The following is a 24,406-nucleotide window of genomic DNA, read 5'->3' on the forward strand; positions in this document are numbered from 1 at the left end:
ATGTTGTGTCCACGATAAGCTCCTGTAACCTTTTTTGGCAGGCCCAATTTCTGTTCGTATCGCGAGGCGAGGATACCTGGAGACGGTATACATGGGAGATCGGCCGGAAGGTCATGCCGAACTGATGCACCATATTGGTGTTGACATTTCTGGACACTTATTGTTCAAGGCGGCTCAAGAACGATTTGCGCGCCTTCACTGTTTATCTTCGGCCTCTGTGTCAATGTCCGTCGCAGATGTCTGGAGCGCCAACCTGCGCTTCTTACGACGCTTCTTCCTTTTCACCACGCTATCAAGATCCTCGCCTGAGCTCGCATACATGCTGCTGAGACTGCTGGCTCGTTTGCGTCGCTTCCTCTTTCCGAATTTCGAGATTGACTCGTCATCCGTCAACATATCATCTCCCTCGACCAGTGCCAAATCGCCAGTGTCACCCAGCGATTCCTTTGCCAGCTCCTCCAGAAGTACACCCATAAACAACAAAGACTTCCCGTTCATGCTGTAGTGGTTGATGCGCCCGTTTGCGCTGACTGCTTGATCGTAAAAGTCGGCCGTGTAAGAGTGGATGGACTCCAACAGCTCAGAGCTAGGGAGCGGACGGTCAGGCGGCAGAGACTCGTGGGCGAAATACCGGTCTGTTTCCTCATAGCGAATGGGCATGCCCTTTCGGCGAAAAAGGACCTCTTCTGGCGGGAGAGGACGGCTACTGGACGATGCTGTGTCACGATATGTGGAGGCGTAAGGTTTCGCGGGGATAAACCCATGCGAGTTCACACGGCCTGTATAGATTAGTACGCAGCTATAAGCCACTCTATATGGCTACTAACCAGCGACAGCATCGTAGAGATTTGCTCTTCGTTTTCGTTGCCTTGCGTCCGAAGATCCATCAGCTTGTGCAACTTCTGTTGTATCCAATACGCGCAACTTGCTAGACGACGCGGTCATAATAATATCCTAGTTCCTGGTGCAAGAAACGCTGTTCCATTGTGAATGCGAAGTTAGCACCCCGTGCAGAGACAGTCGAAGCTCAAAACGCTGATAGGCACGCTTGGTCACATGACAATGAAGCGTGATTACGTCATCCTCTGTCTCCCCGCTCGCTCTCAAACACACCAGGTTACAGGTCAAGTGACTCTTCACACAGGCAGTAACGTTCAGGTGGTATTTGGAGATCTGGAGCCATGACAGCTTCAATCCAATATGTGGCCTGGAGTAACGATACTTGTCAAATAATTTCTATACCTGACGCAAATCTCCAAACTGGCACTGTCGGGTGTGATATTCTAGGGGTCATTTATATAAACTGGCCGATTTGATGTTGCCTTTCGCCTCATTCTCATCGATCCAGACAAGTATAATTGGCAAGTATAGCTTAGGATGAAGCAGAACGAACTTCGGTTTCGAAAAGCTCTTTGAGAAAGTCTGGCTCTTGTAGATGAAGCTATCCAAGTTGGGCTTGGTTTCGGACACCAACTCTTATTTATTGCTCCGAAGGATGAATCTTGCCGATGCTTATAAATGAGCTGCTTACACAAGTATAACTCGAATCTTCGACTGAGCCGAGTATAAATAGGGAATGCACAGAGGTACTTGAGTTATCTCGCACAACACCTTTGGGATTTCTCGCTCCATCCAGACCATTTCTAGCGATCTCGCTATTCGCTTTCAAAATGACACTTAAATATCTCATCACCGGCGCAACAGGAGGCCTTGGGAAACAGGTGCTCAATTACTTTGTGGACCATGTCCCCGCCTCCGAATTCGCTGCAGCATCATCCAGAGCTTCGAACAGGGCACGTTTTGAAGAACGTGGTATTGCTTTTCGCCATGTGGATTACGACGATGAAGAGTCCCTTGATTCTGGGCTACGCGACGTTGAGAACCTACTGTTCGTTAGCTCAAATACTTTTGATAACGAGAGACGGGACAAACAGCATCGAAGACTCATCGATGCCGCTAAGGGAGCAGGAGTAAAACATGTACGTTAGCTCTCTCCGAAATCTAGGGCTGCATCATTGATAGGTCAGGTGTGGTATACATCGCTCGCCTTCGGTGGCTTCTCAGACGACTCCAGGGCCGCTGTCCAGCAAGCTCACCTGATCACGGAAAGGCTTCTTAAAGAGTACGTGTCTTATTAGAAGATCATTTGGCGTTCTTGAACATCTAACCCTCGCAGATCCGGCCTCACCTACACTTCTATCCGAGAAGGCGTATATGCCGAAGCCTTCCCCGTGTTTATGAACTGGTACCCTGATAGCACGACCGTTACCCTACCCGCAGATGGGGAAATAGCATATACTCGACGTGCGGAGCTGGGCGAGGCAACCGCCCGCATTATGTTGCAAGGGGGCTATGAGAACCAAATTGTGCTGTTTACAGCCGAGGAGACGATCACCTCCAAGGAAGTTGTTGATATCATCAACGAGACCACAAAGCGACAAGTGAAATTCGAGATCGTCTCGCCTCAGGAATATATCCGAATCAACAGCGCGAACGATCAGGGGGGAAAGCCGAAGGCATTCTTTGAAATGGTCCTGACGTGGTGGGAGGACATTGCGAACGGGGAGCTACGCACGACACACCCGCTTATGCGTGAAATCCTTGGGAGGCCGCCCACGAAGCCTCAAGATGCTTTAAGAGCGTTGTTGACGGAAAACCCGGATTATACCTGGCACCAGAACTACGCGAAGTAGTAAGTCAGCATATAGCCGAGTCCTCATAAAGGCGTAGCTGGAAGGATCGAGCCCAATATAACGTTAACTGGCCATTGTTCGGAACCCCGCCTAAGTATACTGTACTCTCGGCGCCATGTAGCATTTGATTGGTACACGGCTTGTGCAATCCTTACCTAGGCGCTCTCGTAAGGTTATCTGTGTTGGAGCGGGGGAGCTCCAAGTTTACCAGCCGGACCTCGGTTGAAAGCCCTACCGCATTTTGAAGCTTTAAAAGGTCTCCTGAGCAGAATATACATTTTCTCAACACATTCATGTCAAAAATACAACCTAAACATATCAAACCAAAGATGCCGCAATCCAAGCCCTCCATCCCGACCTACGTCCTAGGCGTAGGGATGACGCAGTTTCTCAAGCCCCGCCGCATCAGGGAATACCCAGAACTCGGCTACGAAGCAGGCATAAAGGCAATGCAAGATGCCAAAATCACTTACGATGATGTCGAAGCCGGCATTGCGTGCTACTGCTACGGGGATACCACCAGCGGCCAACGTATCTTCTACCAGTTTGGGCAGACCTCGATCCCCATCTACAACACCAACAATGCCTGCGCAACGGGCTCTGCGGGTCTGCACCTGGCACGGACAATGGTAAGAAATGGAGGCGCAGACTGTGTTCTTGTCATTGGGTTCGAGCAGATGCGGCCCGGGTCGATCAAGAGCGTCTGGGATGACAGGCCGAGTTCGGTTGGCCCATCGACGGCACTGATGGAAAAGACGCACGGGAAGCACAAGAGTCCTAGGAATGCGCAATATTTCGCGAATGCCGGTGTGGAGTACATGAAAAAGTATAGGACCTCTCGTCTCTCATCACTATAGGGTACATGCTAATACAAGCAGATATGGCGCCAAACCCGAAGACTTTGCGGAGATTGCTCGAGTCTCACACGAGCACTCTCAGCGCAACCCCTACTCACAGTTCCGAACGGCTTACACCCTTCAAGAGATCATGGACTCAACAATGATTCAGCCGCCCTTGACAAAGCTTCAATGCAGCCCTACCAGCGATGGCGCCGCGGCCGCCGTGGTGGTATCACAAGCCTTCCTGGATGCCCGGCCGCACCTGAAATCCCAAGCCATCCTCATCGCAGGCCAACAACTCCTCACCGACGACCCCTCTGTCTACTCAGGAAGTGCAATCGACCTAGTAGGCTGGGGCATGACCAAGCGCGCAGTCACGCAAGCCATGGTCGAAGCAGGCATCACGCCAAAGGACGTCACCGTATGCGAACTCCACGACTGTTTCTCTGCAAACGAGCTTATCCTGCTGGATTGCCTTGGTTTCTCAGAACCAGGTAAAGCCCATGAGCTTGTCCGCCGCGGCGACATCACCCACGGCGGCAAGGGGCCAGTAATCAACCCCTCCGGCGGACTGATCTCGAAGGGTCATCCGCTCGGAGCAACAGGACTAGCGCAGTGTGCCGAGCTAACCTGGCAGCTCCGCGGATGGGCCAATAATCGGCTTGTTGAGAATACATCAGTGGCACTGCAGCATAATTTGGGTCTCGGGGGCGCAGTTGTGGTAACAGTCTATAAGCGGGCTGATGGGGGCACGAACAGGAAGCTTTCTGACGAGGAGGTTGCTTCTGCTTCGGGGGTTGGGTATAATCCTGCGACGGAGGCGCGTGTTATTAGGCCTGCCGATGCGGAGAGGGTGAGAAGTCGGGTGAAGTCCGACTATCCATTGGAGGATACGGTGAAGAAGCTTACTGCGAGGATTTAGGTAGTTGCCAGGTAGTTGTCTAGTCAGTCAACTGGATGCAACCACAGCTATATCAAGGCGTAGGCATAGCTGGAACGTACCGTCTCCCCTACTTTTCTCATCCTTTGGTCTATCAACCCAGCTTCCCACTTCGCAGTCGACACTCCATGTGCTCGCTTTAACCCATTCCTATTCCTGAGAATCAATTATGCCTCCAATAGGCTTCGTCCACCGTCCTGGGAGCGTACTACTGCTCAAACATTATCGTCTCGCGTCTCTTTATTGGGTACGTGTTTGGTACTATATCCTCAGTATCGAATATCCCGCTTGAGATATCCATAGCAGGGAAATACATTCAACTCATACTAATAATCATGATGAAAACCAACCGTTCGAGTTGGTCGTAAGTTCCATCGGGGGTGTTCTTGTTAGACCTATGCCATGCGGCTTATATCTCAATAGTTTCTCTTGAGCCTATGGAGATGGACTCGACATTGGGTTTGTTGGTTTCATGTCGAGCTGTGAGATAATGCAGAGAAGCTGGGGGGTATATACCTAAGTGGTTTATCAGAGTGAATGCGAGAGAGTCACTATTTCTGAAGTATTTGCTCGGTGGCTTGGTAATCTGCACTGATACTTCCAATTCTAGCTGATAGGCAATGCCGGCTTTTATAGACACGGTATTATGTACATCCAACAGGGTCAGAGCCGGTGGTTCGTGTCAGCGCCACTTTTCTTCTAGGCAGGTGACAATATAACGATAGTACAAAGGATACAAGGACAAGGCATTTGAGCGCTCCATCCTACGTGCTGACTTATCAGAGGATTCAGTGATTTTGCAAGAGCCCATCATGTGACGTACCTGGAAATCTCTCTTCTGTCTCTTTAACACAAACCTTGTCTCCCCCCAACCCCGTTCCCATTCCTAAATCCTGAACAAGTAATTCATGATGGAGTCTGACCACCGTTGTTCGAGCCAACACTAACCATTATTTATGACCTACAGTGTGCTCTATTGCAGGAAGTAGCGACAATCCTCCGACTAAAGTATACGGATGCGACAGCCGCTCGCAGCGAATGAACGTACCTTAGGGGGCCGTTAGCATCATACTCACGGCCCGACATTATCATGCTGAGTATGACCCATTCCGACCCATCTTTGCCCTAATACTGTCTACATAGAGCTCATAGATGTCTCAATCCGCAATGGATGGTCCTACAACAGCGCACATTATCCAGTCCGATTTATACTCAGCGACCAATTTTCCCAGGACTCGACTGTTAAGGACGTTAATGACAGGAAGCATTTGCTCGAGAAGCAATAGTGGGATGCTCGTCATGGTGAGCCTAGTATGGGCTCTGAAATCTCAGACGCCACAATTCTTTCGGTTTAAAGCCATTCAGAGGTTATCCAGAGCTGCTGTGTGATAGCCTGAGCAAACTCGAATACGATCGCGGAACAAAGAGCCGCACTAGCTTTTGACTGGCAATGACCCTGTAAACGGAAGATTGAATTTGAAAGCTTATGAAAAGTCGGAATCTTTGTCGGCAAACATCAAAAGATCTAACCATTGGGAACAGCCGAGTTTCTTCCCATTGCTAGACGGATTCATGAAAAAAAGTCGAATCGCCTGACAGTCTTCGGTCAGCGCACCCCATTGTACTATCAGTTACGGTGTACACAGCAGAAACAATGCCAACGGCATCATCTTGCGTGTCGACTTATGCTTGTCTGCTCACAATGGCCAGCATTCCGCAAGTTGAGGGTACGATGCATGGAATAACGAAACAAAAATTTTCCCTTCTCCAGGTTCTATGCATACGCCGCGCGGACTTGTTCCACGGTCTTCAGTCAACTAGCATGTTAACCACGGACGCATGGGAACATCTCCGCTCGCAGGCGAATACAGAGCGGAGGAGCGGAATCAACAGCGCCGCGGTCTTCAGCGATCTAAAGCACTGAAATGTGGGGTACATGAATCTGGGGCTCTGTAGATCTCATTGACCGGCTAGCAGGTCGGTAGAGATAAAGCTCGATTTTAAGTGTCCCCATAGTGGCTACCTAAGGAGAAACCCAACTGCCGATAGCAGCGCCCGGAAGACCAAGTTGGGGTTGATCACCCTAACAAGCTTGGAATAGAGTTAAGTGACCCTCGTCTCGCCCAATGCGAGCACATACCAAAAGGCTTTTTGGGGTGTTTTCAGGGGATACCCATGGAACCGAATTTGCCATATGCTGAATTGGACATATGCTTCCCCCGCACTCCGCAATTCCTCGCCGCAGACTATGAGTCGCTTCCCCTTTCTGGTATGCGGGCTGAACCAGTAAACGGAACCCTATAGCTTGGTTCTAGTTCGACGACGAACCATTGGGCCTGCCTTTCACTAGAACACCCCTACTTCCACTGTTTTGCTTGTCATGCTAGGGCGATCCCTCTGTCGATCTTCGTTCTCCTTTTGGAAAATGTGATGATACACTGCTTACCGATATTGAAGCCGGGCAGACTAGATGACGCTTGCAGTGGCCATTGGCTACAATGGGAGACCCAGTACGAAGTATCGGGACTTAAGGCGTACCCCGTGATATTCAATGGCTCAAGATTCAAAGGGACGTATTTAAAAGCTCCTACCCCCTCTTTCTTCTTTTTCTTTTTTTGCTGATGCAGGTTTTGCAAAATTGAGAAATCGTCTTTATTCATCCAACCATGGCATCCACCGAAACGACGGAGAAATATGATCTCAAGAACACCATTACCAACGCAGAAACCCCTTCGCCTCCGTCCGAACAGCAACTGGCGCCCGAAAACTCCCACCTCGACTATGCCACTTCAGGAGGTCTCTCACACATGCTCACCGCAGAGAGCCGCCTTCCTGCCTTTGGAGGTGCATTCCAACCGGGTCTATATCGTCCGCCAAAGAAGATCGCCAATCCTGCTCCTCTCGGTCTATGTGCATTCGGCCTCAGCGCGTTCCTCTTAGGAGCAGTCCAGATGAAGGTCCTGAACATTGCTGTACCTAGCATCCTCGTTGCCCCTGCCTTTGCATATGGAGGCCTAGTCCAGCTATTAGCTGGCATGTGGTACGTTCGCGGCCTTCCCTCGTCACTTCTCCTCTAACTAATCAGGGAAATGGCGATTGGGAACACTTTCGGAGCTACTGTGCTCTCCTCATACGGCGGGTTCTGGATCTCAGTTGGAATCATTTTCACCCCGGGCGGCTTCAACATCATGGGAAGCCTGATAGAGGCAAGCGGCGGTAATACCGACATGTTCAACGATTGCCTCGGCCTATTCTTACTGGTTAGTCTCCCTAGGCAGTTACTCATCTTCCCTTCTCCTACTCACAAAATATCCCGTCTCATTTAGGCATGGTTTATCTTCACTGTCATCATGACATTGTGTACTTTCAAGTCCACACTGGCCTTCTGCTCCCTATTCATATTCGCCGATATCGCCTTGCTCCTCCTTGGAGTTGCGTTCATCCACCGAGATGCTGAGGGTATGCCGAATGAATCCCTTTGCAAGGCCGGTGGATTTTTTGCAATCCTATGCGCGTTTTTGTGCTGGTACAACGCATTCGCCGGTCTTGCGGAACCGAGCAATAGCTATTTCGTGCCTCCTGTCGTGCATTTCCCGTGGTCGGAGCAAGGTCGAAAGTCTCGTCGTCCTGCACCTGTTGGATGCACCGAGTCTGTATAGCTGCGAATGGGTTATGGAGGATTATCGGCAGCCGACTCGGACTCAGATGATTTGTCAGATCTATTGGCTTTAGGGTCTAATCCTAGTTCCATACGTCCCTAGTTGTCACTTCTCCGTGTACCATGGCTAGGGAGAAGGTTATAGATTATGATGAGATGAAATTGCTTCGTTGAATGCTTCAACCATTCCCCTATTCCGCCCTATCTTAGGGTTACTACAGGCTATAGAGACAAACGACCTTTGTCAGGGCTAATGCTAATGCGGTTAGTCTACCTCCGTCTCTTCCACCTTCGGTGTAGATCTTCCAATGCCAAGACCCACAGGCCTTCTCCAGCTTCGTCTCCAACTCCAACCAGACTCTATTGCCTCCGTCAACGAGGGCTTTTCCCAAAGGCCCCGCTTCCGCGCAACCAGTACCCATAATTACGCTTGTCAAGAGTGTGCGCAGGATTGGCAGTCGTTCGCGAGACTTAGTCAACTATGGCCCGTACACCCAGATAGTCTATCACCGTTTGAGGAAGCAGCATTAAGGAAGCAGCAGTGGCCACAGGATTCTACACTCAGGACACTTTAGGGTAGAGCTTACAGCCTCATCTGTACTGGGTCATGTCGACTGGAGAAATGATCTGCCGAGATACTGCAGGAGAGGAAGGAGTCCGAGCTATGCTTTAACAGAAGATACACGCTCGACTACGCAGCAGTCTGGCCTTACCGCGATCCGGGAGTTCGAGTCAGAGCACTTAAGTAATATTAGCAGAAGGTATGGAGGCGATGTGAGTGTATATCTACATATGAAGTGCAGTTTTCGCAGTTCCTAGGTGCTCAAGCCCGAGGCCTTGACAAGCCAGCGTCTCGCGAGGAAATGAAGCTGACCCTGAAGGAACATTAAATCTCTACGCAGTGCACTCAGCGACGGTCACACCATACAAGGGCCTCCTTGGTGATGCCAAGCATTATTATCAAGTGGCGCATTCTAGCCATTTGTGGCGGCGGAAGCGAGTGCAAGTCTATGGAGCCATGGCGGTTCAATTCCTTCGTTTCGGGGGACGGCCATTGGTATTACGCCCAAACTACCATTCTGAAGTTCCTTTTCTTGTTGATTCGGTAGCAGTATTATAGAATGCCAGTCAGTCAGTATACTGCTGGCTGTGTGGTGTACCCGGTGATATTCATAGAGGAAGCTCGATGCCCGCAATGCGAAGAGCGTTTCGGGGGCCATCTCGCACATATGATGCCATAAAGGTACAGCTGGGGTTGAAGAGCAAGGCAATAACTACATGAATGCCGTCTGCGGTACTTTCCCAAGAAAATTCATAAGATGTACGTTTGTGGATGTGGAGCTTTGCTACAGTGAGGGTGCAGCCAACGCCATCCTCTGGCTATATTGTATATTCTTGAGCATTCCGAAATGGCTCAAGCCGGGAGCCGGTGGGTTTCAGACAACGGGTGGATGAACTTTACACCCAGAACTTACAGTGTTTTGGGCACTACAAGTGACTAAGTCTCTGGTTCTGAGTCTAGCGTGGGCAGTGCCCTATACTCAAAAGGTCTACAGAAAAGAGAACCGGGTGTGCAAGTCTAGACTGGGTGCGCAGGTATACTGAAATCTGAACCCTAACTACGCCCATCGGCCGGAATCGTTATCCAGACTGTTTACTTGTCTGTTTCCGGTATCAACATGGATCACGGATCCGAATACGTCGTCATTGGATATCCAGGAAGTGTCGATCATTGGATCTAGCGAATGGCCAGATTCGGCTTGTTCCTTGCAAGTTTTCTGCATAGATAGTGCTGCAAGCTCTGAGTCGGGCTAATCAAGGCACAAGCATCGAGACATATACAAACCGAGCCCGATAGGAATAAGCCTCACTGTCATTTCGTGCGTAAAACAAGATTCGACCCGCATCTCTTGAGTTGGATCCCTACCGAGACTGTCAGCTATCGATCACCCCTGTGCGTCGCCAAGTAACTATAGAGCTTCCACATTCTCGATCTGCGCGTGGGAATGCAAGGCGCCCTCCCAACTAGGGGTATCAGGCACAACCTTGAAACAGCAATTAAACAGGCTGGCAATCCTACTCTCCGGCATGCGAAGTTTGTAACCCTAGCAGGAATGTATCTTCACAGCCGCCGCATTTATTGCGGCGCTGTCCACTCTTTCCTTCCTCTTTCTCTACCTCACTCACTTACCTCACTCACCACTGTATCTCACTCAGTCTCATCTCTACTTGCCTCGTTCTCGTGCAGGCTCGAACGTCTACATTCCATCCATCAAAATGAAGTTCATCGGCCTTGCCACCCTCTCCCTCTTTGCGCTCGCCAGCGCCGACAAGTTCCCCGTCCCCGACAGCGTCACCGTCGCCGAGGGAAGCTCTAAGTGCGGTGACCAAGCCCAGCTGTCCTGCTGCAACGACGTCAAGTACGGCGGCGACACTACCGTTGTACAAAAGGGTATCGCCGCTGGGCTGCTGAGCGACCTGCTCGGCGCCGGCTCTGCCGCCGAAGGTCTTGGTGCTTTCAGCGGTTGCTCGAAGCTTGATCTCTCTCGTATGTTTTCCTTCCTTTTTCCTTGACTTTTGGTTTTCCGTTATTTTTTTCGCTTTGAGTGCAGGGTGCTAATGACGATTATAGTTCTCATCGGCGTCGAAGATATCCTGAACCAGAAGTGCAAGCAGAACATTGCTTGCTGTGCGAAGAGCGGCGGCAGTGCGGTGCGTTCACATTGACCCTATTACTCTAAACATTAGAAAACGGTGCTGATGATCTCTTAGGACAGCGACCTTGTGGGAGTGGCGCTTCCCTGCGTTGCCCTTGGCTCCATCCTGTAATCGCGGGTCTGCTCATGGTATTATATAGAGGGAGAAGTGAAATCAGGATGTGCAGTTGATATTGTAACTTAAACTGTCATCAGAATTCGTTCAAATAAATACATTAATCATTCATTTTCGCCGGCTGCCGAATCATGCAATATAGCTAGACTCGTTCAGTACCTTCCACTATACCAGACGCACCTCGCTCAATGAGAAAGGCGCACAGGGGAGACACTCACTGTACACCCTTCCTTCCCATTCCCGTCCACACACTCAATCTCCCCGACCCCCTCAAACCCGAGTTTCTGATAGATCGCCAGGTTCGGCATCCCCTTTGAGCTCTCCAAGTAACAGGGCATGCCCTCCTCGTCTGCTCTCTCAGTGACAACCTCGACCAACCGCCGGCCGAGTCCAAGTCCACGCATCTCGGCACGCACGGCGATCACATTGCAAAAGTAGTATCCGCGTGGATCGGTCCAGATCCTGCGATGCTTCTGTGCCTGCAGAGCTTTCCACTGCCGGTAGCGGTCTAGTCGAAGCCCGCCGCGGCCGCGGTACCGGATATTGAAAAGGAGCTGGCGCACTGAGAGTAAGAGGTCCTGGGTGCGATGGGCGAGGGGCGCGGGGGCGCCCGGGGGCGTGGGCGGGTGCCACCAGCAGACCCCGACGATCCGATCTGAGACTGTTGCTTTGGCTGTTGCTTTGGCGACGTAGATGGGGGCGTGGATGGCTAGTCCGTGCAGGAAGTGTGCCGAGAGGGAGGCTGCATTGCGGGCAATATTATACTGTCCTCACCATTATTATCATGATCATCATCATTATCGTCGTCATCATCATTATCATTATCATCAACATATCATTGTATCATAATCGTATGGTGATAAGGAGGAGAGGATTCTCTGGGAAGAGTATGGCACGACGTACGCTTTTCTGGTCAAACATGTACTGGAAGAAAGGATCGTCGGCAAAGACGGTCTGAATGCATTCTACAGCCTGTGCGATATCTGATCGTGAGAGCGGGAGGATCTGGACGTCCATCTTGGATACGGCGTATACAGCGTATACAGTTTGCGAGCGCAGTCTATAGATGATAAGATGATATTTGAAGCGTCTAAGACACGGTAAAGGCAAGTCTAATCCAAGTATAGAACAGTAAAGACAAAGACGGAGTTGACTCAGTTAGACTCGATAAGACACGTAAAGATACAGTATAGGGCCAAGTATAAGCCATATAAGTATACTGGTCAAGAGCACTAACCCTCTTGGGCAGGCCCATGCGGTTGATGCAGGCCTGGAGCTGTACAAGCCTGCCCCTCCCGCAGCCTCAGGCTAAGCTCGATTCCGTAGGTCGTGCCGATTACGTCTCTCAACGGAGTCAAGAGACCAGCGCCAGCAGCACCGCAGCAAGTCAACAGGCGACTCGCTCAGGCAAGGGAGGATCGCGCACCATCAGCGTCAGCTCCTGGCTCCCCTCTCCGCCCCACCGCTCATAGTCTATCTCGATCCTCTCCAAGACGCGCCACCCGCACTTCACATACACCGGGTACCCCTCGGTGGTGGCCTCGAGGTAGATCCGTCTCTGCTGGTGATCGGCCTGCTCGATCCCCCAGCGGAGAAGGGCCGTTCCGACGCCCTTCCCCTGGTATTCAGGCCGGGTGGCGAGGAAATCCAGAACTGCGTGGGGTCAGCTGCCAGAAGAAGAAAAGGTAAAACAGAAAATAAATAAATAAATAAATATATAAGCGCAAAAAGGAAAGTAAAAACAATGAAATAAAATACAAAATAAAAAAAAATGAAAAAGAAATGAAATAAGAAAAAAAGAAGACGAATAAGAAGAGAAAAGAAGGGATAAAAAGGGATAAGAAAGAGAAGAAAGAAAAGAAAGAAAAGAACAAATGTGACGTTTGTATTGTATAAGAGAAGTATGCGCTGAGTGCGTACCGATATCATCGTCCCGCAGATGCCTCTTTCCCTTTTCTTTCAGTATCTGGAAGAATCCATCGTAAACCGCCCGGTTGGTCCCCTCTGGTAATGGCGAGGAAGTCGATTCTGCCTCCACCCCGCTGGCGCGCTTGTCGTTGTCCTGGCCCTGGTCTCTGCCATCGGTCCTGGTAGGGGCCACAGGCCCTGGGAACGACCACCGTGCACATCCGACTATGGCGCCCGAGTCTTCATCCACCGCGGCCAGGACGTGGACCCGTGGCTGTGCAATCTTCTGCAAGTACCGATTCATCTTGAGCTGGTAAACGACCTCGTAGCCGAGGTTGGGGAAGGCGTTGGAGATGAACCCTTGGCCGGCGAATGCGTCGATATTGATGGCCGCCAGGGTCGGCGCGTCTGACGGGACGGCGGGGCGGATAGTGATCGTCATCGGTACGTTTGCAGTGAAGTTACCGATATTAAGTTTCTTGGAAGTCAAGGGGCGTTGATTCTTAAGCTCTCGTCGAGCGGGGAGTGTGGGCAGCGTGGGCTGTGGGCTATGACTCACGGACGCGGCTAGGGCCTAGAGGGGTGTCGGGGTAGGTAAGATGCATGCGATGCTAGTTGAGTCTATTATTAGGTTGGCCAAGGAAACAGATCCTGATCAATCGGAGGCTTATTTACAGGAGATCGATCGTGATTCTGATAGTGGCCGAACCCAGGGCTTGCGACTGGTTAGCCGAGGTACATCGATACGAATATAGCGGCCCTCACGAGGCATCAGCCAGGCTGAGAAGTATGCAGTCCCTGGGGCGCTAGATGATGTTAAGCCCCCGGGACGCCGGGGGGCCCCGATTCATAGTCAAGATGCGGCCTAGCTATTAGATATTAAGAGTAAAATCGCTGCTGCCGTCTGGGAGCGCTCAAGTCAACAGCCTCGTTTGAAGGCACCCAGCTTCGCCTGAGAGAATGGGCACGTGGCTATGCCTCTTGCCTTGATCACCTCTATATCATGGCCCATCTCTTCCAGCCCCTTGCCCTGCTGCGGTTGCGGTCCGATGGTCGTCAGGTTGTATCCTTGGGGCAGGTACCGGTCCCCGCGCGAGCCGGGCATCTTGCCTCCAAATAGCCTGATTAGCAACGCCCCCGGTCCCCATTGTGACCAGAGAGTCGGTCGCATGTACCACGGCTGCAGGCCCTTCCGTTCGAAATTGTACAACCCGGTCTCCGGGTTCGGCGAGTCGTGCACGAGCCGGACGGCTAACAGGGCAGGGCGTGGAAGGGCGAGGTGCTTCAGGAGGAACCGTCGGAGATTCCGAACGAGACCGAATGTAAGGGAGAGTAGACGGCTAGGCTTTTCCAGACTGGACGGGTGAGAAGGTGAGTTAGGAGTGCGGTTGAAGACGGGTGAAGAGTGGCATAGGGTGTGCGGCCGGTTGAATGTAGGGCTCGAGGGGCAACTTACCCCAGGCTCATCCTCATGCGATCGTCCAGGTCGGCACCCAGCATCTGCCGCACCAGTGGTGTGATGAAGCTGGGAAGCGCTGAGTCAACGTAGACTCGGACGTACTGGTCGTTTGTCGCGGTTGGCCGCGCGACTTCTTCCTCGTAGCGGACTGTCCAATCGCACAGTTCTGACGCGAAGTGCAGGCCATCTCTCCATCCTTGTGCTGCCGACGGAAGCACATCGAACGGGATCCCCATATCCTCGCCCAGATTCTTGTGGAAGATGCCAAGGGCGCATTTCTCGACTTCGGTCAGGCTCCGCCACTCTTCCCGCTGCACCACGTTCAGGATTTCGAGAAGACCGTCTCCTAACGTATGGAGGAGGTCGGCGTCGGTGATCTTGTTGGCACGGCGGTAGCGGGCATGGCTGGCTATCAGGTTAGCACGTGTTAAAGAGTGTGAAGAGAGTGTGGTAGAGGAAGTGTGTGGAGTCAGTACGTCTGAGACGGCGTTCTGTCCATAGACATACAGATAATTCATTCTCGCCACGGCCGTTGCATAACGGTCCGAATCTCGAGGCTGGGACTGCGCCTCGCGGAGGAGGATCTCCGTGTCGACAGCGCGCTTGCCTGCATTGCGCCTGTTGTTTTGGCCCGTCACGGCGAACAGCTTCGACATTGTCGGGATTCCTCCAGCCTGTTTGCATTAGTTATGGTTATCCGTTAGCGTGCTGCGGGTATCACCTTGAGTAGAGCCATTCGACGAGCCTTTGCAAACGCATACGGGAACTCCAGTTCCTGCAACTGGGCCATAATCGCATGCGCTTCCTTGACCGTCATGTTGGAGAGTAGCCTCCTATCAATCCCATGCGCGTGCATGAACGGGGCCTCTATTTTGGCCTTGCGGCGGTATCGAAGACACCTGACTAGTGCCATGTAGCTGGTGAGGCCTATAATGATGGCCAGGGTCAGGGATAAATTGTTCCATAGCGCGTAGAATGAGTCGACGGCGTCGGGCATCATGTCTGGGCCCTGATCCTCTTTTCTCCAGAGCTGGGCGTGGGAGAGGTAGTTAGGGCTAGCGATGGTCGACGCTCTGCTGAAGTCGGGGATCTGAGTCGAAATAGTCGCTGCTAGCTAAACAGATTTGATCTAGGATCGCTCTGATTGAATGGAGAAGTATCCAACGGTGCTCGAGGATATTTAAGCTGGGTTCGAGCTGAGGAGAGAATTCGCACCACAATCCCAACAAAGCCTCGGATTGCGGAAGAAGCAATGGTTCTGGTTGGTTTTGGAGGGTTTTGAATGAATGCTTTGACTGGAGTTCCCAGCAGATTTTTCTTTGGTGGTAAAAGATATTGTAATCAACTGTTGAAGCGAGATATTGTAATCGGCCGTGCACCGAGGCTGGTCTGAACCTCTTAACACCATGGCTATGCTTGTTCAATTTTGAAAAGTCATCTAGCTAAGCTCATGAAAGTTTAGAATATCCAAAGTATTTCCCTTGTATTGCTTGAATCAGAGACGCAAGTACCATACATAATGTGGATCCTAGCTATCTACTGTCTTTGCTCCTATTATGAAAGCTTCTTGAAATTAAATAATTGAATAATTAAATAAATAAGAAGAAAAGAAGAGAAGAGAAGAAAATGGATCATAACAATAATGATAATAGTATACCACCATAAAAGGACTTTTCTCAGGGCTCTAATATGGGTGAGTAGCGATTCAATGCAAAATTTATAAGATTGATTATAAACACTGGACGGTTGCTAATCTATCTAACGCAAAAGTGATAAACATAAGTCTAACGGGAAAGCAACGTCAAATTCTCGAAACACCCTTCTTCGGCCTTAAAATCGTCGTCTGTGTCATACTCGCCAGCAGCCGGCCATCCCTGTTGAAAACCCTTCCCTCGCCAAGCGCACGCGCATTCTCCGCGCCACAGGTCTGTCGCTCGCTAACATGCCAGTCCTGCAGATAAATATGATGCGTCAGCATCCGCAGCGCAAAGTCAAGAGTCGCACAGGCACTGGCTTGAGACAGGCTGTAACCTGAATGGGTCGCCGGGATATACGCAAGCCCGCGGTCCATGTAGAACGCAAGGGCAGCGATCCGGTCAGCCTCTGTATGAAGAGCGTCGTAGACTCGGAACCGCTCAGCCGAGACGATATCCGAAACGTCTTTCCCATTCCGGTCACCCTGGTGCGGACGGACCTCCATCAGCATATTAATGATCCGATAGAGTCCGGGTTCTGGCGTGTTCTCTGTTCCTGTTTCTGCCGCCGGGGATGTCGGGACGGGGAGCTGCGGACGAGCGGAGTAGTTCACCATCTCATCCGGCTCATCAATATGGAAATCTGCCGTTGCAATCAGACATAGCTGTTCGGATTTCCCGGACTGGACCACGCGTATTTGTCGTGTCTGGAAGGTCCGTGTGTCGCGGACGCGCTCAATGCGGCAGATCAGCTTTTGGGATGGGCTGGCGGGCCGCACGAAATAGCCGCTGATAGAGTACAGGTGCTGGCCTGTTGTGATGGTTGCATAGGCGGCCTGGACTGCAATAGCGAGGATGTTGCCGCCGTAAGCCCAGTCGGCGAGATTGCCCATGCGTATTGGGGGGAGGACGGAGCGGTAACAGTCCGTGTCAATAGCCTCGACGGCAATTTGGTCTTTGAGTGTAGTCATGCTGGCTAGTACTCCAATATCATAGGGTGGCAGTAAGAAGCCGGCTCAGGACTTGATATCAGACAGTCTGCAGATTATAATGCAATCATGTCCTCCCTATGTGATATTGTAATCGGCCAAGAACTCCGAGGTACAACCCCAGCCGAACACTAATGGATAGGATGATCGCCCGGTTATATATGGTCAGATCGCTTTACCGAAGCTTGCAACGCGTGCCTGACATCTGTCTTCTTGAACCCAGGCGCGCGGCCGAGGATGACGAGCCCCGGGAGAAGCCCTGAAGCCATGAGCATGGGAAGAATTGCAAAGAGTGAGAAAACTCACGTGAAAAGAACCCCTCAACATCCAGAACATAGGATTGACTGCCAACTCTCTCTGCTGCGCCATTTGGTATGTGCTGCATGGGAAATAAACCCCCGTTCACGTCCACCCCGTGCAGCTTAAGATACCCTTCCACGTCCCGGCTGTCGAACCATTCCCCACCAAGCCCATGAACCTCCAAAGCCTCTACATTTCCCCTTCCCAGCTCGTCCCACGGCAACACCCCCAGCACCCGCCTCGGCATCCTACTATTGACCGGGTAGATCGCATTCCCCTCCTCGTCGAGATCCGGGAAATGCGAACCCGCGCCACCGACATTGTAGAACGGTAGACTTGGCACTTCCAGAGGATCCGTGCGCCCGCCCATCAAGAGCTGCCGAAAGCGCGGCTGGGTCTTTCCCCGGTCCCTCACGCAGGGGACGAGCCGGAACATGCGGTAGATCTCACGCGGATTCGACCGGGGGTCCGCAAAGACACGATACGCGTGCTCAAGACAGTATCGCTGTAACCGACGAGCAAAGCGCACTTCCTGGAATGCGTACGTGTACTGTCTGGCTGGAAGTGGAGGAGGAGGGGAAAGGGAAGGTGGGGATTGTCTGGGGGATTGGACTTCGGCATTGAACATTGGCACTTGATGTCCGGATGAGCCCGGCGATAGCTCAGTGCAACTCGCATCGGTAGGACTATCACCACCATTGATTAGAATCCCATTGAGACGCCTCAGACGCGCATAGAACTCAGGATGAGAATGATGCAGTTGCGTCTCTACGGCGGCCTCGGACAGCAAGGCTACCTGTTCAACGGCAGTGCGCAATCTCGCTTCAAGCTGCTCGGCTCTAGCCGTCGCGTTTCGAAAAACGGCTTCCTTTTTCAGTCGATATGTGCGCTGGGCGCGACGAATCTGAGCCCGACGATCATCGGAATGGACGGTGTCGCTGCTGGCTTCAAGACGGGGGCGTCCTGCTCGACGCGGTCCGCGGGGCTTCATTTCGTTTCATGTACGAGTAGGCTTTTCAAATTGCAGAATTGGAGTGCTTCTTCATCGCTCAGCCTACCGTACTGGGCGCGATGAGCCGTGTTGTGTTCAATTAGAGAGGTGCAGATTGTGGTTTGATATTATAATCATTGACCTGCCGGTACTGTACTGTACCGTGAACCTCGGCAGTTCAGCCCAAACATTCACTCCACAACATTATTTGGCTGGCTGCAATACATCAACCATGGAACCTGACCAACAAACAGCCCCAACGCCCAACGCATCTTCATCTTCGTCAGACTAAGTATATAATCATCAGCCGCTGTATGGTGATGGAACCGGCGGTGGTGTATGCATGGGAAGATGACCAGAGCAGGGTTTAGAGGCATTGAACCGCAGGCGAAGCAAAAACTTGTTGAACAGGGTCGAACTAGAGTCTTAAGGGTAGCACAGCTGATGCAGAGTGTCTGTTTAACTGCCGAGGTGCATAATTCGGCATTAGGAGAAATCAATTCGCGCGAGTAATTCGAAAGGAAGTAATTGATTAGGACGGAAAACAAAATGAGGGATCAAAAAGTAATCTCCCCGACTGGGAGTCGAACCCAGGTCTCCCGCGCTTGTTCCTGTTAGGTGACAAGCGGAAATCATGACCGTTAGACCATCGAGGACTTCTTGTTGAAGGGCTTCTTATACTCTGCAATATGAGGTTTTTTAATTAAATAGAAGCACAGCCATCGGGCTCCAAATCTCCAAGAACATCCATCGCCACTAATCTGTATAATTTTGGACGTATATTGCATCAACATGATGCCAACCCTCAGCAGTTGAGCTATGTTCAGTAGGTGGTTGCGGTGGCTCACCCTTACTATAGATCACGGGTTTCCGCCATGCTTCATTATATATTTCGACAATGATTGTGGAATCATCCCTCCCGCTACATCCTCGTCAACATGAATTGGGTTTGATCCACAACAGCTACAATGACTACATGCAGCATTTGGAGATATGCTCGTGAGAACAATTGAGAGGCAGTTAAGCTAACCAAACTAACCATTTCAGACGCGGTAGTGAAGGTGATGTTGCGCTGCTAAACACAAACGGACCGCTTACTCGCGCGACAGCGATGTTCCTACTTCACTCTATCTATAGAACCGGCCTCTCAGACTTCAGGCTACCCGAATATATCGTGCTCGAATTCCTCCGTATACTCTCATAACTTGAGAATCGAATAATCGGCGGGGTATCTCGAGATGCCGTAATTCAGGAGATCAGCCTACCCAACGCGGTTGGCCGGGCCCAACACAGCGTCCCCCAGCCAAGCCACGCAAGGGGTGTTTTGAGCTGAACCAACGCGCCATGCCCTCACGGACTCTATCCCGGATTTTCTCAATACCAATGTCGACCAGCAACATGATCAAGCCCACTTGCCCAAGACGCCCATCAAGACCATGCCGGCAACCATTGAGATACCGCCCGCTGCAACGTGCCCCAACGGAGCGCTGAACATGTCGCCTCCTTCGATAACCCAGTCGCGTGCCCACATGTCGACAACGCCCACCCAGACAAGGATACCGGCGGAGAGGGCATCGAGGGTGCCCAGTGCGACGAGCGTCTGGCGATCCTGCCCGTTGAAGGAGTGGATCACACCCATGCCAATCGCCATACCGATTGGCGTGATGAGCGCGAAGACACCGCCCATGATCGCTTTGCTAGGGAACGTACGGCCTGGCAGAAGCGCGATCCGGGCTCCTAGCGCCAGTCCCTCGAAGAACTGGTGGAAAACAATCACGACGAGAAGGGTCTTGTAAAATGAGTCGCCCGCGACGACGAGGGTTACCCCGATGAGGATACTGTGAAATATGACTCCGGCCTCCATGACCAGCACGGAGAGCTTTGTGTTGGGGTTAGTTGGGTCACCGCCGTGATGGTGGCCCAGGCCGGCGAGAGTGGCGTGGTGATGCGGCTGCGGTTCTTGCTCGGCCGCGGACTTGGAGATGTTCGAGCCATTCTCGGTTGGCTGGGATTGTTCGGCGGAACGGGCTGCGCGGGCGAGAATAAAACGATGGCCCAGATACTCGGTCAGGAAGGAAAGGAAGATACCGGCCATCACGACGGCCGATGTGGTGGCCTCGTAGTCGAGCTCGCCGAGACACTCGTTGCCGAACATGAGATCTGCGTGTGTGTAGAGCTGGTCTGGTTAATTTTCTTCCAGAGAGGGTATGATGGATGTGACTCACGTGAACGAATGCGGTCGAGAGGATGACACCTGTACCGAACTGTTTGATAATGGTGGACGCCCAGACATTGATGGTCGCGGACGGAAGCTTCACCAGGCCCATAGGGAGGAAGACACCAATGGAGCTGGTGACGAGGACGACAAAGAGTGTCCCGATACGCAGGGGCATATCATAATCTCGAGTCTGGATCCCGCATGACGACTCGCTGGTGCTGCCACCACTTTCTGATTCCCCGGGGGCGAGACAGTGCCTGTCTGGTCAATAATTATGCGACAGCGGATGGAAGAAGCCCTTACTCTACGCCTGCGTGGAAATGGCAGTTCTCCCCTTCCGTGCTCTCTTCCGTCGATTCGGTAGTCGTGGTCTCTCCGCTGGTACTGTTCGTGGTGGTGGAGCTGTCGGTTATTTCTCCCAGGATCTCGACATCGTTTCCTTCTGCATCGACACAGTACCTACTGCGGTCAGCCAGGGTGGGGAGGCTAGACGGTGAGTGCTTACCATATGCTTCCGTGCTCGTGGCAGTCGGTATATTCAGAGGGAGGGTCTCCGGCCGGTGGATTATCTAAAAGTACCTGCACCTCGCCGCCGTCTTCGGTCAAACAGTATACATCGTCACCATGCTTGTGGCAGCCGGTGATGGACACAGCATGGGCAAGGCTGGCAGTGGCCAAAATGGGAAGAAGGATTCTCATGGCTCGTACTACACAAGAAGCAAAATGTTCACAATATGAGTCTGTGCTTGAGCTTCTGACAGGACCCAGCGAGAACCGCTCAGAGTATTTAACACCACTGTCCACAAGGTATCAGAGCAGCAGAATCATGATCTGGACACCATAGAAGAATCTTCCCACGCATCATCGGTGAGTGTTGCAGTTTCCATCCTGCTAACCACCAAGGTACACACGCCAAGCGTTCCGCCAAGGGACTTGATTGTGCCAAGTGCCAACAGCAGGGCCGTGACAGATCTGACCCTCTGACAGTGGAGAAATGCGCCGGGCAGTTTCTTTCTTGCAGTTTAGCCCGTCGTCCCCAGGGTCCTCTGGTGGCCTTGGCTGCTTGGCAGAACGTGGGATGCAAAGTGATGCCATACACAAGGCATCAGAAGATACGAGGGACCCAAGAAGTTCCATCTCTTCCGGATCCAAGGGTACTCGAGGATTGAGGAAGAGCGAAAGGTATAAATACCGTCAGCATGGCGGCCTTTCATGTGCCTGCAGACTGACAGCGGTCGAGCTTGAAACCCAGAGCAGACGCACGTTCAGCTTTTAATATGCAGCTCCTCGCTCTCACTTTGGCCCTCTGCGCCTCAATCACAGCTCTTCCCACTCAGCAAACCCCGTTGCCGTTGGAGGACCCGATCAAGTCTCCTTTCCCCATCCACCACAGCTGCAATGCCACCGAACAGCGCCAGCTAGCCACTGCTCTCCAGGAGACCGTGACCCTTACTGAGCACGCCAAAGACCACATCCTCCGTTGGGGCAATGAGAGCGCCATCTATCGCAAGTACTTTGGCGACAGGCCCTCTCTAACCGCCATCGGAGCATACGACATCATCATCAACGGAAACCCAGATAATGTCCTCTTCCGCTGCGACAACCCCGACGGCAACTGTGCTCTTGAGGGTAAGCATAGAGAGCCCCTGCCTTGTGTGTTCGAAGCTAACGTTCACAGGCTGGGGCGGCCATTGGCGCGGCGAGAACGCCAGCGATGAGACCGTCATCTGCGAACTCAGCTACACCACTCGTCGGTCCCTGAGCACAATGTGCTCGCAGGGATATACCATCTCTGAGTGGGAGACAAACACCTTCTGGGCTGGTGATTTGCTGCACCGACTGTACCACATGCCTGCTATAGGACAGGGCTTGGTTGAACACTACGCGGATGGATACGAGGGCGTTTTGGAGCTGGCGGAGGGGAATCGGACAGAAGCTGTGCATGACTCGGAGACCCTTCAGTACTTTGCGCTTGAGGTGTATGCATATGATGTTGTGGTCCCAGGCATTGGGTGTGTTGGTGGAGAGGAAGAGAATGATGGCCAGGGTGAAGAACAGACTGAGGAGCCTGCCCAGGATGATCAGGAGGACGAGGCTGCCGAGGAGGAGATTCCTGAGGTGAGCGAATGTGCTGTTTGGTGACAGCTCTGGAGCTAACAACGCATAGAATTGCCATACTCATGAAGGTGGAGAGCTGCACTGCACCTAAGTCACCCACCTTAAGACGATTCGTGCCATGACACATTAACTATTTTCTGCGGCTGCTCCCCGTCCTCTCATCCCCTGAGAAAGAGAAAAGAACTTTATACGATCTATGATGCAAACTTGGATGACCACTCGTTTACCCCACCTTAATGGATTAATATATGTCTATCAGTCTATTCTTATTATCAATAATCACGCAGAAGCACAATGCCCTCCATCGACCCTCAGATCCGCTCCCGTCATAAACCCGCTCCCATCTGCCAACATATACACACTCGGCGCCTTGAAGTCGTCAGGGACACCGAGTCTGCCGAGCAGGGCGCCGCGCATCCACGTCTCCTCGACTTCGGGCTTGGCTACCAAGAGCGCGTCTGTCATGGCTGTGCGGATGTACTACGCAACAGAATTAGCAGAGACTTCATCTAGAGAAAAATGTGATGGAGACGTACACCCGCGGATAATGTGTTTACGCGGATACCGTACTGGCCCCATTCCTGCGCGACAGAGCGGCACATCTGGTGCACAGCAGCTTTGGAGGAGTTGTAGGCGGTGCATGTTAAGCCCTATCGACATTAGCCTTCTGGTGTCTCTTAGACGATGGCTGAGAAGACGACATACCCGGTTCGCGATCTGCCCAGACATGGACGCAATCATCACAATGCTTCCTCCCGTCCCCTGTTGCTTGAAAATTTGCGCACAGTGCTTAGCAGGAATAAACGTCCCGACAACACTAAGAGCATTAGCTCAGGCCCTTCCCTCGATAATTCCATAAAAAAAATACTTGAAAAAGCATACTTGACATCCAACATCTTCCTCCAAAGCTCAACCGGATACTCCAAGGCCGGGACCATCTGCTGTATCCCCGCGCAGGTAATCAACCCTCTAAGCGGCATCCCTCGCTCAAGCCCAACGGCTGCAATATTTTCTAGTGCCGCCTGGACCGCAACCTCATCTGTCACATCGCACTGGACATACGTTGCTTGTAGCCCCCTTGCGGCCGCGAGTTTCTGCACGGCTGCCCATTCTTCGGCGCTGGGAGCAGGCAGGAGGTCCAAGCAGGCGACATCACCACCGGCTTCTAGGACTGCGCTTGTGAGGGTGATGCCGAGGCCGCGCCCGCCGCCGGTGATGGCGATCGTGCGGTTTGTGAGGGCAAAGAGGGGGCTTGCAGGCTGCGCGGTGGGCTCAGAAGGGAGGACGATGGGGGACATTGTGATGTATACCTTGTGTTCGGCCTGTACAGGTTGACTAGTGGACCTGAAGATCAGGGGCTGAATGTGGTTGTGGATGTGAAGGGGAAAGGAAGGATTATAAGAGATACTGTAAGAAATTGGAGATATGATATTCGATTTTATATGTGCTGGCTCATATCCGTATGCGTATGTGATAACTAAACTAGGAGATATGAGCTCCCGTCGGTGAATTGTACTGCTAGAGTAGGGTTTGATATGCGGAGGGTCGATACGTAGCAGGTTCCACGGCATGCCGGTGTGCTTTACACTGCTTGTTCGGGCAGGTGGGTTGGGACGGCCAGCATATTGAAAATCTCGTTCCTAGCACAGGGCAGTGAGTATATACCACTGTTTGGCTAGTGACCTGTGCCAGAAGACTAGTCCTTGCAGGAGTGCTTAATTTTTCCGGATTAGGAAATGTTGAGGGATCTTTAGGGCCGGGGGTTGT

General features: G+C 52.0%; 13 protein-coding genes and 1 non-coding gene across 14 annotated transcripts; 6 read left to right on the forward strand and 8 right to left on the reverse strand.

The window, feature by feature from the left end:
• Positions 1 to 160: 160 nt before the first annotated feature.
• Positions 161 to 986, reverse strand: BDW70DRAFT_117922 (uncharacterized protein). The gene is made up of 3 exons (XM_073734689.1): positions 926 to 986; positions 828 to 868; positions 161 to 779 (listed from the first exon to the last, which is right to left on the reverse strand). The coding sequence occupies exons 1-3, from the start codon at positions 943 to 945 to the stop codon at positions 196 to 198; spliced, it is 645 nt and encodes a 214-aa protein (XP_073599018.1). The 5' UTR covers positions 946 to 986; the 3' UTR covers positions 161 to 195.
• Positions 987 to 1,175: 189 nt separating this feature from the next.
• BDW70DRAFT_130545 (putative NmrA-like family protein) lies at positions 1,176 to 3,099 on the forward strand. The gene is made up of 3 exons (XM_073735831.1): positions 1,176 to 1,979; positions 2,028 to 2,122; positions 2,177 to 3,099. Exons 1-3 carry the CDS (start codon positions 1,671 to 1,673, stop codon positions 2,691 to 2,693), a joined length of 921 nt encoding a protein of 306 aa, XP_073599019.1. The 5' UTR covers positions 1,176 to 1,670; the 3' UTR covers positions 2,694 to 3,099.
• On the forward strand, positions 3,023 to 4,454 carry BDW70DRAFT_148171 (thiolase-like protein; the record flags this gene model as incomplete). The annotated part of the gene is made up of 2 exons (XM_073738824.1): positions 3,023 to 3,519; positions 3,572 to 4,454. The coding sequence occupies 2 exons, from the start codon at positions 3,023 to 3,025 to the stop codon at positions 4,452 to 4,454; spliced, it is 1,380 nt and encodes a 459-aa protein (XP_073599020.1).
• Positions 4,455 to 6,792: 2,338 nt separating this feature from the next.
• BDW70DRAFT_117953 (acetate uptake transporter family protein) lies at positions 6,793 to 8,275 on the forward strand. The gene is made up of 3 exons (XM_073734690.1): positions 6,793 to 7,512; positions 7,558 to 7,732; positions 7,799 to 8,275. Exons 1-3 carry the CDS (start codon positions 7,139 to 7,141, stop codon positions 8,129 to 8,131), a joined length of 882 nt encoding a protein of 293 aa, XP_073599021.1. The 5' UTR covers positions 6,793 to 7,138; the 3' UTR covers positions 8,132 to 8,275.
• Positions 8,276 to 9,166: 891 nt separating this feature from the next.
• Positions 9,167 to 9,883, forward strand: BDW70DRAFT_130552 (uncharacterized protein). The gene has a single exon (XM_073735832.1). It carries the CDS (start codon positions 9,409 to 9,411, stop codon positions 9,583 to 9,585), a length of 177 nt encoding a protein of 58 aa, XP_073599022.1. The 5' UTR covers positions 9,167 to 9,408; the 3' UTR covers positions 9,586 to 9,883.
• Positions 9,884 to 10,215: 332 nt separating this feature from the next.
• Positions 10,216 to 10,976, forward strand: BDW70DRAFT_130553 (hydrophobin family protein). Its single transcript, XM_073735833.1, has 3 exons — positions 10,216 to 10,678; positions 10,763 to 10,842; positions 10,903 to 10,976. Exons 1-3 carry the CDS (start codon positions 10,408 to 10,410, stop codon positions 10,957 to 10,959), a joined length of 408 nt encoding a protein of 135 aa, XP_073599023.1. The 5' UTR covers positions 10,216 to 10,407; the 3' UTR covers positions 10,960 to 10,976.
• Positions 10,977 to 11,147: 171 nt separating this feature from the next.
• On the reverse strand, positions 11,148 to 11,979 carry BDW70DRAFT_157333 (GNAT family N-acetyltransferase; the record flags this gene model as incomplete). The annotated part of the gene is made up of 2 exons (XM_073740334.1): positions 11,148 to 11,726; positions 11,866 to 11,979. The coding sequence occupies 2 exons, from the start codon at positions 11,977 to 11,979 to the stop codon at positions 11,148 to 11,150; spliced, it is 693 nt and encodes a 230-aa protein (XP_073599024.1).
• A 102-nt stretch (positions 11,980 to 12,081) lies between these two features.
• BDW70DRAFT_117975 (GNAT family N-acetyltransferase) lies at positions 12,082 to 13,400 on the reverse strand. Its single transcript, XM_073734691.1, has 2 exons — positions 12,883 to 13,400; positions 12,082 to 12,615 (listed from the first exon to the last, which is right to left on the reverse strand). Exons 1-2 carry the CDS (start codon positions 13,310 to 13,312, stop codon positions 12,350 to 12,352), a joined length of 696 nt encoding a protein of 231 aa, XP_073599025.1. The 5' UTR covers positions 13,313 to 13,400; the 3' UTR covers positions 12,082 to 12,349.
• Positions 13,401 to 13,789: 389 nt separating this feature from the next.
• On the reverse strand, positions 13,790 to 15,326 carry BDW70DRAFT_171686 (uncharacterized protein; the record flags this gene model as incomplete). The annotated part of the gene is made up of 4 exons (XM_073743283.1): positions 13,790 to 14,225; positions 14,327 to 14,734; positions 14,837 to 15,003; positions 15,051 to 15,326. 4 exons carry the CDS (start codon positions 15,324 to 15,326, stop codon positions 13,790 to 13,792), a joined length of 1,287 nt encoding a protein of 428 aa, XP_073599026.1.
• An 804-nt stretch (positions 15,327 to 16,130) lies between these two features.
• BDW70DRAFT_148175 (uncharacterized protein) lies at positions 16,131 to 18,303 on the reverse strand (the record flags this gene model as incomplete). The annotated part of the gene is made up of 4 exons (XM_073738825.1): positions 16,131 to 16,999; position 17,143; positions 17,192 to 17,271; positions 17,319 to 18,303. 4 exons carry the CDS (start codon positions 18,301 to 18,303, stop codon positions 16,131 to 16,133), a joined length of 1,935 nt encoding a protein of 644 aa, XP_073599027.1.
• A 569-nt stretch (positions 18,304 to 18,872) lies between these two features.
• Positions 18,873 to 18,959, reverse strand: BDW70DRAFT_t55. Its single transcript has one exon. It is a non-coding gene; the product is annotated as a tRNA-Asp (tRNA).
• Positions 18,960 to 19,705: 746 nt separating this feature from the next.
• Positions 19,706 to 21,220, reverse strand: zrfC (putative ZIP Zinc transporter; the record flags this gene model as incomplete). The annotated part of the gene is made up of 4 exons (XM_073738826.1): positions 19,706 to 20,479; positions 20,529 to 20,778; positions 20,825 to 20,980; positions 21,027 to 21,220. The coding sequence occupies 4 exons, from the start codon at positions 21,218 to 21,220 to the stop codon at positions 19,706 to 19,708; spliced, it is 1,374 nt and encodes a 457-aa protein (XP_073599028.1).
• Positions 21,221 to 21,446: 226 nt separating this feature from the next.
• aspf2 (major allergen Asp F2) lies at positions 21,447 to 22,866 on the forward strand. The gene is made up of 3 exons (XM_073734692.1): positions 21,447 to 22,150; positions 22,200 to 22,639; positions 22,689 to 22,866. The coding sequence occupies exons 1-3, from the start codon at positions 21,799 to 21,801 to the stop codon at positions 22,728 to 22,730; spliced, it is 834 nt and encodes a 277-aa protein (XP_073599029.1). The 5' UTR covers positions 21,447 to 21,798; the 3' UTR covers positions 22,731 to 22,866.
• BDW70DRAFT_148178 (oxidoreductase, short chain dehydrogenase/reductase family) lies at positions 22,834 to 23,937 on the reverse strand (the record flags this gene model as incomplete). The annotated part of the gene is made up of 5 exons (XM_073738827.1): positions 22,834 to 22,871; positions 23,002 to 23,119; positions 23,176 to 23,289; positions 23,345 to 23,456; positions 23,522 to 23,937. 5 exons carry the CDS (start codon positions 23,935 to 23,937, stop codon positions 22,834 to 22,836), a joined length of 798 nt encoding a protein of 265 aa, XP_073599030.1.
• Between the last annotated feature and the right edge of the window lie 469 nt (positions 23,938 to 24,406).

Source organism: Aspergillus foveolatus (genome assembly GCF_047715535.1).
Source record: "Aspergillus foveolatus strain CBS 279.81 unplaced genomic scaffold BDW70scaffold_8, whole genome shotgun sequence".
NCBI classification, from domain to species: domain Eukaryota; kingdom Fungi; phylum Ascomycota; class Eurotiomycetes; order Eurotiales; family Aspergillaceae; genus Aspergillus; species Aspergillus foveolatus.